Source organism: Balaenoptera musculus, chromosome 4 (assembly GCF_009873245.2).
Source record: "Balaenoptera musculus isolate JJ_BM4_2016_0621 chromosome 4, mBalMus1.pri.v3, whole genome shotgun sequence".
In the NCBI taxonomy this organism is placed as follows: Eukaryota; Metazoa; Chordata; class Mammalia; order Artiodactyla; family Balaenopteridae; genus Balaenoptera; species Balaenoptera musculus.
In genome coordinates, this window is record NC_045788.1 from 143310530 (window position 1) to 143322603 (window position 12074).

At 52.0% G+C, this 12074-nt stretch overlaps 3 protein-coding genes across 3 annotated transcripts in view; 2 read left to right on the forward strand and 1 right to left on the reverse strand.

Annotated features, from left to right (window-relative positions):
* The window catches only part of TSPEAR (thrombospondin type laminin G domain and EAR repeats), an 88234-nt gene that overhangs the window by 36928 nt on the left and 39232 nt on the right, over positions 1-12074 (reverse strand). The window lies entirely within an intron of this gene.
* On the forward strand, positions 135-4556 carry LOC118894471 (keratin-associated protein 10-8-like). The gene is given in 4 exon segments (XM_036850752.1): positions 135-220; positions 3910-3971; positions 3974-4041; positions 4044-4556. Coding segments are annotated over 4 exon segments (729 nt in total).
* Positions 8138-12074, forward strand: part of LOC118894472 (keratin-associated protein 10-4-like) — a 35739-nt gene continuing 31802 nt past the window's right edge. Inside the window, 5 exon segments of the mRNA XM_036850753.1 lie at positions 8138-8160; positions 9047-9217; positions 10172-10233; positions 10236-10330; positions 10332-10557. Of these exon segments, the coding sequence (XP_036706648.1) occupies positions 8138-8160; positions 9047-9217; positions 10172-10233; positions 10236-10330; positions 10332-10557 (577 nt within the window).

Genomic DNA, 12074 nt, shown 5'->3' on the forward strand with positions numbered 1-12074 from the left:
GCCAGGGAGGGAGCGGGAGGAAGGGCCACGAGTGGGAAAGCACTGGGGAGTGGGCCAGAGTGGGGAAAGTGTCTTCACAGGAGGCCTGAAAGGAGGCCGGGAGTGCAGATGTGCGTGTGAGTGTGGCCGTGGCCATGGCCGTGGCCGGTGAGGCCAGCTCCCCCCAGGACGGCAGTGCCCTGGCTGTGCCCCAAGTCTGGGGGGAGTGGGCAGCGTCCTTGTGAGGCCTGTGGTTGGCCTGCGAGATCTCTCAAAGCAGTTCTGGCTGGGAGCCAGGCTCCTCGTGCCCCGGAAAAGTCCCCTGGGGAGGCCCCCCGTGCTGGGGCCGTGAAGACCGAGGTTATTTGGTGGAGGGGCAACTGCCTTATGCTGGATGCACAGGTGTGAGCCACAGGCCTGCAGCCAGGTGGACACCCGGCCAGCTTCAGACGGTCTCTGAGATGGGCCCCTCCACTGGGGGTGGGGAGGGCGGGAAACGAGATGGCCAATAAGATCCTCTTTACTCTGGGGATTTCGTTGAGTTCACTGGGTGCCCAGGGACCAGGAGCAATTCATTCCCAAGAATTTAGGTGAGGCTACTATTAGGTCTGCCCTGCGGGACAGTGGGACCGATGACACTGCCATAGTCACAGAACAGTCCAGTTTGGGCCCAAGAAGAGGCAGATGGACCAGTGATGGGGAGGTCTGAGAGCTCAGAGACCCACGCAAGCAGGGGTGACACGTGGTCCGGGCTCCACGCAGATCCATGGAGGGTGGACCGATCAGTGGGTGGTGGTGGGAAAGCTGGGCTTCGGTGGGGAGTTAAGCCAGGCCCGATTTCTCCCTGAACAGGACACAGGTCATCAACTCCAGGTGGGGTGGAAAGTGAGACTTCCACGTCAGAGGGAGAAGTTGGGGGCTCTCTTTGTGACCTGGGGTTAAGGAAGATTTCTCAACACTAGACACAAACCATCAGAAAGACGCTGGTCCATCTGCTTACATCAAAACAAGGATTTCTGCTCAATAAAGGACACCATGCGCCGTGCTGTTGTCACAGGACAGAGCAGGAAAGGGGTTTGCCGTTCTTAAAACTGACAAGGGGTGAACACACAGAAGGAACAAAGCACCCAGGACACCAGCAAGGAAAACATAAGAACAATCCTTACCCCACAGGCAGGCAACCTAAGAGAGAAACAACTCAAATATGATGAAAGCTAAGTCAATACGGTCAATGCAAATTAAACAGTGACGAGGTATCACTTTTCTCCTATTACACTGGTTAAAAAAGGAAACAGGAAAAAATATAAAGATGGAGCACAGAAGCAACCTAAATGTCCATCGACAGGTGAATGGATAAAAAAGCTGTGGTACAAAAAATATACACAATGGAATACTCCTCATGGATATGGATATGAAAATCCTGAACAAAATATTAGCTAATCAAATCCAGCAACATGCCAGAAAGACAGTACATCACAACCCAGTGGGGTTTATCCAGCAACTCAAGACCGCTTCAGTATTCAAAAATCATTCAATGTGGGTACACAGCACCTCTCTGTACTAGCTTCCCAATTTCCTGTGAATCTATAACTATTTCAAAATAAAAAGTTTTAAAAAATCAGTTACTGTAGTTCACCATGTTAACAGACTTAGAAACAATATGATCATCTCAACAGATGCATAAAAAGCATTTCATGAAACCCATTCATGATAAAATCTCTCAGCAACAGAAGAGAACTTTTAGCCTGAGAAAGCTAATCTAGAAAAAACTACAGCTAACATGATCCTTAATGGTGAAAGACTGAAGGCATTCCCCCTAAGTTCAGGCATGTGTTAGTTGACATACATGCACCTCATTGCTCTCTCCACCAGAGGGCATGCGGGAAGTGACACCCAGCGGCAGTGAGCACACCTAGCTCCAGGCCTTGGTTTCTAAATGCCACCATCCACTACAAGGCACCTGGGCTCCTTGGAGAAGTGGTTGATTCCAGGGATGCTGGAAGGGTCCAAGAGCTGAATGAAAGAGCTCCAGTGGTCAAAATGTCACAGATGGGTCACTGTCCCAAAGCTGGAGCAATTCGAACAAGAAAATAATGATAATATTGTAATAGAACTCAATAAAATTAACATTCTTTAGTCCATAACAGGACAAATAAACATATTGGGGTGGGGGGAACAACTCTTCCTTAGAGAAGAATTTTAATAATTGGAGATGGGCCATAGAAGTAGAAAATCCCATTAGCACACCATAGTCATCATGCTGTAGGAATATCCCCAGAGGGGTGCTGAAACCATAGGGCAAATGTTTCAGCAGAAGGAGGATATCTGCAAAGTCTCAAAGAATCTCCCCCAGATACTTATTAATTACAAAGGGAGAAATAGTCACATCTTCAGTGATTAGACATAACAACACCAAGTAACCCCTGCTTCGCTGGACACATTACTTCTGTGGATTCTTCCCCTAAATGTAACAGTCCAAGTCGAATCATAAGAAAATGTCACACAAACCCAACTTGAGGGACAGCCCACAACACACCTGATCGCTGCTCTTCAAAAGTGTCACAGTCACAAAGGACAAGGAAGCTGTGAGCAATTGTCCCAGACTAGAGCCAACTAAGGAGATCTGATGAATGCACCGTGGGGTCCTGGAACAGAGGGAGGACACTCCTGGGAAACTGGTGAATCTGAAAAGTCTGTCCTTAGTGAATAGTAATGTCCCAATGCTGGTTTCTAAGACTTGGTAATTGATCTACAGTTCTGTGCGACGTTAACAATAAGGAACCTGGGAAAGGGGCATACGTGAATTCTCTGTACTCCTTTTATGATTATTCCATAAAATAAACTAAAAAAAAAAAATCAACCCATGAGCTCAAACCACGCCTGGACCGGCAGAAATTGTGGGCGTGCTCCAAACCTGTCAGGCCACCTGCTGCCTGCACCCCGCCCTTCACTACTGTCCCCGAGAAAGAAGAAAGAACACCTGCTCGGCTTTTCCTTCCATCCCAGACTCTGGGCATGTGTCAGCCTCAGGGCAGGGACAGCACTTATGAGGGGCTGAATTGTGTCGCAACAGGATGCTGCAGCCTCAGCCGCCAGCACCTGTGAATCTGACCTTATTTGGAAATAGGGTCTTTGCAGATATAATCAAGATAAAATGAGGTCTTTGGGGTGGCCCCTAATCCAACCTGATTGGTGTCCCTATGAAAGGGGGAAATTTGGACGCAGACAGGCACACACGGAAAAAGCCCTGTGAAGGTGAAGGCAGAGATCAGGGTGATGCTTCTACAAGCCAAGAAACCCCAAGAATTGCCAGAAAAGCCCCAGAAGCTAGGAGACAGCCTGGGGCAGACCCTCCCCGACAGCCTTGGAAGGAACCAGCCCTTCCAGCACCCTGGCCTCAGACGTCCGATGTCCAGACTCTGAGATCCATTTCTGTATGTGAGCCGACCCATCTGCTGTGCTCTTACTGCTGGCTTGGACGCTGATGCAGGGCTGCCTACAGAGCATGACTCACGTTATCTTCATTTAGAACCCAGTACCTTCCAACCACGGAGGCACGTGACCTCGTTCAGCCAGCCGGGCGACCCCAGCAGCGCTCACCCTGACCAGGGGCCAGGGCCCAGTGTCCACAGACACCGGCCCCGACTCGCGACACCGCCTAAAATGACAAGGTGACTTACACTCCTCCCTGGGGTTTCTTTCTAGGACAAAAACGAGTAAAGACGTCCCAAGCCAATTTCAAGAGCTTTGTGAGCTGAGCAACGACTCCTGGAACAACAACAGCTGCCACTCTTTCTGTGGACCTGCTCTCAGCAGCAAGCAGGAAGGGAGGGTGTGGAGCCTCCCCAGGACAACACACACACCCGGGAGGGGAGAAGCCGACAGCCGAGCACATCACACACACTCACACACACGCTCACCCTCCTCCAGCCCCCCCGCCCCCGCCACGGCCGTGTCCACCCCGTCCATCTGCTCCAGCGCCCTGAGCTATGGCAGCCCGGTTCCTGCACCGGCTCCTGCTGGCAGGTGGACGACTGCCCAGAGAGCTGCTGCAAGCCCCCTGCTGCGCCCCCAGCTGCTGCGCCCCGGCCCCCTGCCTGACCCTCATCTGCGCCCCGGTGAGCTGTGTGTCCAGCCCCTGCTGCCAACCAGCCTGCACCAGCCCCTGCACGGTCCCGTGCTGCCAGCAGTCTAGCTGCCAGCCCTCCTGCTGCACCTGCTCCCGTCAGCAGGCCTGCTGTGTGCCCGTCTGCTGCAAGCCTGTGTGTTGCACACCTGTCTGTTGCAAACCTGTCTGCTGCACACCTGTCTGCTGCAAGCCTGTCTGTTGCACACCTGTCTGCTGCAAGCCTGTCTGTTGCACACCTGTCTGCTGCAAGCCTGTCTGTTACACACCTGTGTGCTGCAAGCCCGTGTGCTGTGAGGCTGCCCCCTGCTCAGCCCCCTCATGCTGCCAGCCCACCCCCTGCCCCTCGTCCTGCTGCAGACCCTCCTCCTCCGTGTCCCTGCTCTGCCGCCCCGTGTGTTCCTGCCCGGTCTGCTGTGTCTCCGCCTCGGCCCTGGAGCCCTGCTGCTGACCGGGCACGTCCCCCCAAGGCCCGCTGGTCTCCAGGGTCCCTCAGCAGAGGGGCTGAGCTCAGAGATACCAGCACTTAGCCTCCTCCAGGAGTTTATCCCCCAGAAAGGACACCCACAGGCCATCTCCTCTGTGTCACCAGGAATGACGAGGACTTCCTCATCCTCCAGGGTCTTCTCAGCAATTGCTGCCACAGCCATCCCAGAGCCTAAGCCCAGGCCGGAGTCATCACAGAGGGTCCAGGTCATGTCTCTCTGGGCCCCGCCCCTCCTCCCGGCCCCACCCCTCTCCACTCCCCTGGGAGGACCTGCCTGCCTGGCCTGCTAAACTCGCCTTCTCGACTCCATATGCTTCTTCATCCGTCTTCTCTCCCACCCATCCCCCAGCCCCACGCCTTCTCAGAGCTGTGCAGTGGGCCAGGGCGCTGCCCATCCGGCCCTCCTTCCTTCCCGCTTGCCACTCACAGAGGTCTGGTCAACCTTGAGGCAGTAAGGCTCTTCCCCACCCCACTCCCCTTTACTCGTGCACAGGCAGCCCCACAACAAATCGCTAGCAAATCTATCGCGTCCTGGCATCGGCTTCTTGGAGAACCCAAGCTGACGCATGCACACTCATTTTAGTGTAGAAAGAAAGGAGGGAGGGAGGGACAGAGGGAGAGAAAGGGGAGGGGGCGGGGAAGGAAGGGAGGGAGGGAGGCAAGGAGGAAGGAAATGAGTAACTAAGCTATGGCCCAGTGCTAGAGCAACACTCGTACATGAAAAATTCTCACCAGCCTCTGGTTGCCTTTAAATTACTTCCATCTCTTCTGAAGGATTCTGGCAAAGTTTTCACCTTGGTTTGCATGTATCTCAATTTAAACACATAATGGCTTAATCTACTCATTACCTGTGCGTATCACCTTTTCTTGGATCCTGGAAAGACCTTGGTGCACTAAAATACAAAACAAAGAGCTGTGCTAATAAACCAACAAAGGAAGTAATAGGCAATCATAAACAAAATCAATGAATCCAAAAAGAAGGCAGAAAAAGAAGAAAAGGGGAAGAAGAATGTGGGGCAAATAGACAGCATTATCACACTAAACATAGGTTGTCTACATACTCCAATTAAAAGACTGGTGGATCGAGGTTTTTAAAAAAGACCCAACTTTATGCTGCCTATGAGAAATGCATTTTAAATATAAGATGAAAATACATTAAAAGTAAAAGATGGAAAAAGACATATCATGCTAACATTAATCAAAAGAAAGCTGCAGCAGTTATATCAATACCATAAAAAATAGATCCCAGATCAAAGAATGATCTGGAATGAAGAGAATCCTTTCATAAAGATGAAAGAGCCAATTGATCCTAAATGTTTATGCACCTAATACCAGACCTTCAAAATGTATGAAGCAAAAACTGATTGACCTGCAATGAGAAACAGACAAATCCACTCTGATGGCCTGAGATTTCAACAATCCTCTCTCAATAACTTATAGAACAAGCAGACAGAAAATCAGAAAGGATATAGACTATTTGAACAATACTATTAACCAGTTTGAACTATTTGACATTGAAGGAACACTCCACCCCCAAACAGAATAACCCTTCATTTTAAGTGAAGGCAAAACATGTACACATTTGTCAAGACAGACCATATGGGGGCTATAAAGCAAGTCTCTATAAATTAGAAAAGATTTAAGTCGTAAAATGGGTATTTTCTGACCACAGTGGAATTAAATTAGAAAACCAGTAACAGAAAGATCTTGTAAAATCCCCAACTATTTAGAAATGAAATAGACTTTTAAATAACCCATAAATGAAGAAATGAAGAAAAGAGGAAATCAGAAAATATTTTGACCTCTATGAAAGTGAAAATACTACATATCAAAATTTGTGGGATGTTGCTATAGCAATACTGAGGGGGACATTTGTAGCACTGAATGTCCTTGTTAGAGAAGAAAGTTCTCAAATAAATGACCTCAGCTTCCACCTTAAGAAACTAAGAGGTAAATTAAACTCAAAAAAGAAAGACAATAACAAAGATCAGAGTGGAAAATCAATGGAATGGAAAACAGAAAAATAAAAATGAAAATCAAATAAACCAAAAGTTGTCTCCTTGAGAAGATTGATAAAATTGATAAATCTTTAGCCATACTGACCAGCAAGTCAGAGAGAAAATAGTAATCACCAATATAAAGAATCAGAGATTTGACATCACTAGAGATCCTACAGACATTGAAAGTATAATAAGGAAACATTATGAATCACTTTATGCCCATAAATTTGACAACCTAAGTGAAATGGATGAATTCCTTGGAGGACACGGACTACCAAAACTCACTCAAGGAGAAATATATAGGACTTCCCTGGTGGCACAGTGGTTAAGAATCCGCCTGCCAATGCAGGGGACACGGGTTCGAGCCCTGGTCTGGGAAGATCCCACATGCCGTGGAGCAACTAAGCCCGTGCACCACAACTACTGAGCCTGCAGTCTAGAGCCCGCGAGCCACAACTACTGAGCCTGCGTGCCATAACTACTGAAGCCCACACACCTAGAGCCCATGCTCTGCAACAAGAGAAGCCACTGCAATGAGAAGCCCGTGCACCGCAATGAAGAGTAGCCTCCGCTCGCCGCAACTAGAGAAAGCCTGTACACAGCAACAAAGACCCAACGCAGAAAGAAAGAAAGAAGAAATATATAAACTGAATAGCCCTATAGTCATCAAAGAAATTGGATCTGTAGTTTAAAACCTCCCCACAACCCACCTGTCCTTCGACAGGTGAATGGTTAGCAAACTGAGAAACACCTACACCTTGGAGTCTTACTCTGCAATAAAAAGGAGCAAATTATTGACACACACCACAGCCTGAGTGGATCCGAAAGGAATTGTGTGGAGTGAAAAAAGTCAGTCTCAAAAACCGACATACCATATGATGCCATTTACATAACATTCTCAATTTTACAAAAGAATAGAGATGAAAAAGAGCCAAGTGGTCATCAAGGGTTAGGAATGAGAGGGCTGGTGGTTGTGGCTGTAATGGGGTAGACGGAGTGGAGCCTCGTGGTGATGGTACAATCCTGTATCTGACTGTGCTGGTGTTTGTATGATCTACAAATGTGAAAATACTGCATGGAACTACACACACACACACACACACACACACACACACACACACACAAATGCATGTAAAACTGATGAAATCTGGGGACTTCCCTGGTGGCGCTGTGGTTAAGAATCTGCCTGCCAAGGCAGGGGACACGGGTTTGAGCCCTGGTCCGGGAAGATCCCACATGCCACAGAGCAACTAAGCCCACGAGCCACAACTACTGAGCCTGTGTGCCACAAATACTGAAGCCCGTGCGCCTAGAGCCCATGCTCTGCAGCAAGAGAAGCCACTGCAATGAGAAGCCCATGCAATGCAACGAAGGGTAGCCCCGGCTCACCACAAGTAGAGAAAGCCCCTGTGCAGCAACGAAGACCCAAGGCAGCCAAAACTAAATAAATAAATAAATAAAAATTAAATGTAAAAAACTGATGAAATCTGAATAAGACCTGTGGATTGTTAATCTCCTGGTTGTGATTTGCGCTTGTTACCCAAGATGCTGTCATTAAGGAAAACTGGGTAAAGGGTACACAGGAACTCCCTGTACCTCCTTTTTGGCAACTTCTTGGAAATCTATAATTACTTCAAAATTGAAAATTTATTTATTTATCTTTTTTAAAGATTTTTTTTAATGTGGACCATTTTTAAAGCCTTATTGAATTTGTTACAATATTGCTTCTGTTTCATGCTTTGGTTTTTTGGCTGCGAGGCAAAAAACTCCCCAACCAGGGATTGAACCCACACCCCCTGCATTGGAAGGCAAACTCTCAACCACTGGACTGCCAGGGAAGTCCCAAAATTGAAATTAGAAAAAAAAAACAAAAAACTTTCCACGAAGAAAAGGCCCAGACGGCTTCACTGGTGAATTCTATCAGGCGTGACACAAAACACCAGCACATCCAACAAGCCCAGCGTCCACCATCTCGGGGGCACTAGGAGAAGGCCACAGGAGATGCTATGGCCTTTGAATGCCCCAGCAGCTTCTCTTGAGCCTAAACTAGGGAGCTGCCCAGGTTCCCCGTCACTGTCACGTAACCACTGAGACCTCCAGGATCTTCCTTCCACTCTCAATATTGTTCCGGGACACCCGGAGCTGAAGGCCCCTCCCCGTGGGATATACCAGCAGGGTGAGGACCTGGCTGCCTCCTTAACTCCCCAGACGGCCCGCCTGACCCTGGGGATGGCTCCAGCCCAGTGCTCGCCCAGCCCACGTGCCCCTCCAGTTGCGGGTAGGAAAGACAAATTAATCCAGCAGAATCCTGGCTGAGTCCCAGCACGGCCCCCTGCTCCTGCCCAGCTCCTGGCCTCCCCCTCAGGGATGGGCTGTCCTCCATGCCCCTGCCCAGGGGCACCAGGAGCAGGCGGGCACTGTCCTCCGGGCATAAACCCTGGGACCCCCTCATAGCCACAGCAACCTCACCAGGAGCCACCACGGTGTCCCCCCGAGGGAATCACGGCCACACGTGTCCCCTGACCAGCCATCAGGGAACCTGCAGAAGGAACAGCTGGACCACAGCCCAGCCCAGCCCAACACCAGCCTCTTCAAGGGCCGGACCCCGGGCAGGCGGTCAGCCAGGTACCCAGTGGGCAACTGACTCATCTACCGAGGCTTCCGGGCCAGGCACCAACCAGGAACGACAGGAGAGACAACACACACACCGAGGAGGGTTAAAAAGCCGACAGCCGAGCACATCACACACACTCTCTCACACACTCACATTCACACACACTCACACTCACACACACACTCACACACTCACACACACACTCACTGAGGAGGGTAAAAAAGCCGACAGCCGAGCACATCACACACACACACACTCACACACTCACACACACTCACTCACACACTCACACTCACACACACACTCACCGAGGAGGGTAAAAAAGCCGACAGCCGAGCACATCACACACACACACACTCACACACACACTCACACACTCTCACACACACACTCACACTCACACACACACACCGAGGAGGGGTATAAAAGCCGACAGCCGAGCACATCACACACACACACACTCACACTCACACACACACACACACACACACCGAGGAGGGGTATAAAAGCTGACAGCCAAGCACATCACACACACACACACACTCACACTCACACACTCACACTCACTCACACACACTCACACACTCACACACACACTCACCGAGGAGGGTAAAAAAGCCGACAGCCGAGCACATCACACACACACACTCACACACACACACTCACACACACACTCACACTCACACACACTGAGGAGGGGTATAAAAGCCGACAGCCGAGCACATCACACACACACACACACTCACACTCACACACACACACCGAGGGTAAAAAAGCCGACAGCCAAGCACATCACACACACACACTCACACTCACACACACACCGAGGAGGGTAAAAAAGCCGACAGCCGAGCACCTCACACACACACACTCACACACTCACACTCACACACACCGAGGAGGGGTATAAAAGCTGACAGCCAAGCACATCACACACACACGCACACACACACACCCTCCTCCAGCCCCCCCGGCCCCACCACGGCCGCGTCCACCCCGTCTGTCTGCTCCAGCGCCCTGAGCTACGGCAGCGGCCCTGCCTGCCCGGTTCCTGCACCGGCTCCTGCTGGCAGGTGGACGACTGCCCAGAGAGCTGCTGCGAGCCCCCTGCTGCGCCCCCAGCGGCTGCGCCCCGGCCCCCGCCTGACCCTCGTCTGCACCCCAGTGAGCTGTGTGTCCAGCCCCTGCTGCCAACCAGCCTGCACCAGCTCCTGCACGGCCCCGTGCTGCCAGCAGTCTAGCTGCCAGCCCTCCTGCTGCACCTGCTCCCCATGCCAACAGGCCTGCTGCATGCCCGTCTGCTGCACACCTGTCTGCTGCACACCTGTGTGCTGCGAGCCCGTGTGCTGTGACGCCGCCCCCTGCTCAGGCCCCTTGTGCTGCCAGCCCAGCCCCCGCCCCTCGTCCTGCTGCAGACCCTCCTCCTCCGCGTCCCTGCTCTGCCGCCCCGCGTGCTCCCGCCTGCTGCGTCCCCGCCTTGGGCACGTCCTGCTGCTGACCGGCTGGATCGTCTGCCCCCCGCAAGCTGCTGTCTCTCGGGAGCCCCTGGAGCCCCTCTGCTGGCGCCAGGACCTCCCCTCTCCCCGTCGGTTGACACTCAGTGGCTGCCCAGAGGGAACCCCCAGAGGGGGTCCTCCTCAAAGACATATTCTCGAATCCGAGTTCAAGCAGCTGAGAGACCACAGGATCTGAAAGCGGGTGCCATCTGCACGCTCTGTGTCCCTTCCTACCCCAGGGCCCACCCTCCCCAAAGCCGGCAAGGGGGACGGGCGTGGGGGCAGAAGGCTCGGACCCTGAGCGGGCCCTGGGCTCCTCCCATGCCCACCCCCCTGCCTGTGCAGGTTAAAGGTGCGTGGGGAGCAGCAGAAACCCTGCTGGGTCGGGATCTGAGAGTCCAGGACGAGCACCGTTGGAGGGAGGTGCCCACCCAGAGGAGGGCTGCCTGCATGCTGGTCTGCGCACGAGCTCCTGTGGACCCCGAGGGCGGTGCAGGGTCGGTTCAGACATCACTCATTCTACCCAAGATTTCAAGGCCTGAGTGAGGAGGCACAGAGTAAAAATGACACCTTGTGAATAAACCCTCAGGACAGTAGGAGGATGAGCCTGCAGTCTCAGTGGACCACCAGCACTAGAGTCAAGTGGGCAGCAGTCAGACTGACCAGGTCAGCAACAGATGCCCTACTTATCACCCCATCAGTAACAGACTGATGAGGCCCATAGGAGCAGGAGAACAGTGGAGGCCAGGCAGGAGGGACCAGGAATTGAAGGCACCTCCCAGGGGGCCCCGCCCCAACCCCAGCTTAGCTATATGCAGGGAAGTGGGGCCAGAGCAAAACCCAAAGAGGACCTTTAAACAGGAAGTGGTTAGATCATAAATCTGCCTCAACTCTTAAATACCTTGCCGAGTTTATTCAAGACCTGTACTCTTTACTTATTCATATTTAAGAAAAATACGACAATCTCCATAGATAAACAGAGGCACCGCATCCTCGGCTCGTGGCCTAGCGTCTGGCTTCCCTCTTCCCGCGGCCTCCCCTTCTGTGGCCGAGTCTCCCCGGCCCCTCTCCCAAGTCCCACCCGGATGACTCAGGACCATCCCCGATCACGATTACTTTACTCCCGTCGGCAAAATCGCTTTGCCGTGTGAGGGGACGTGTCACGGTCCTGGGGACGGGCCGTGGGCATCTCTGGGGGACCATGGAAGTTCCCCACGAGGCTCTTTCCCCCCCATCGGGAGGCGGAGGAGCCCTGCTTGCCAGTGGAGCATCTCGTTTCCATTTAGACTCAGTTGCGGAGCAGAAGACCTTTGCACCTAAACGGGGTCAGTTCAGGAAGTTAGTGACTTGCCCTCAATCCACGCAGAGCCGG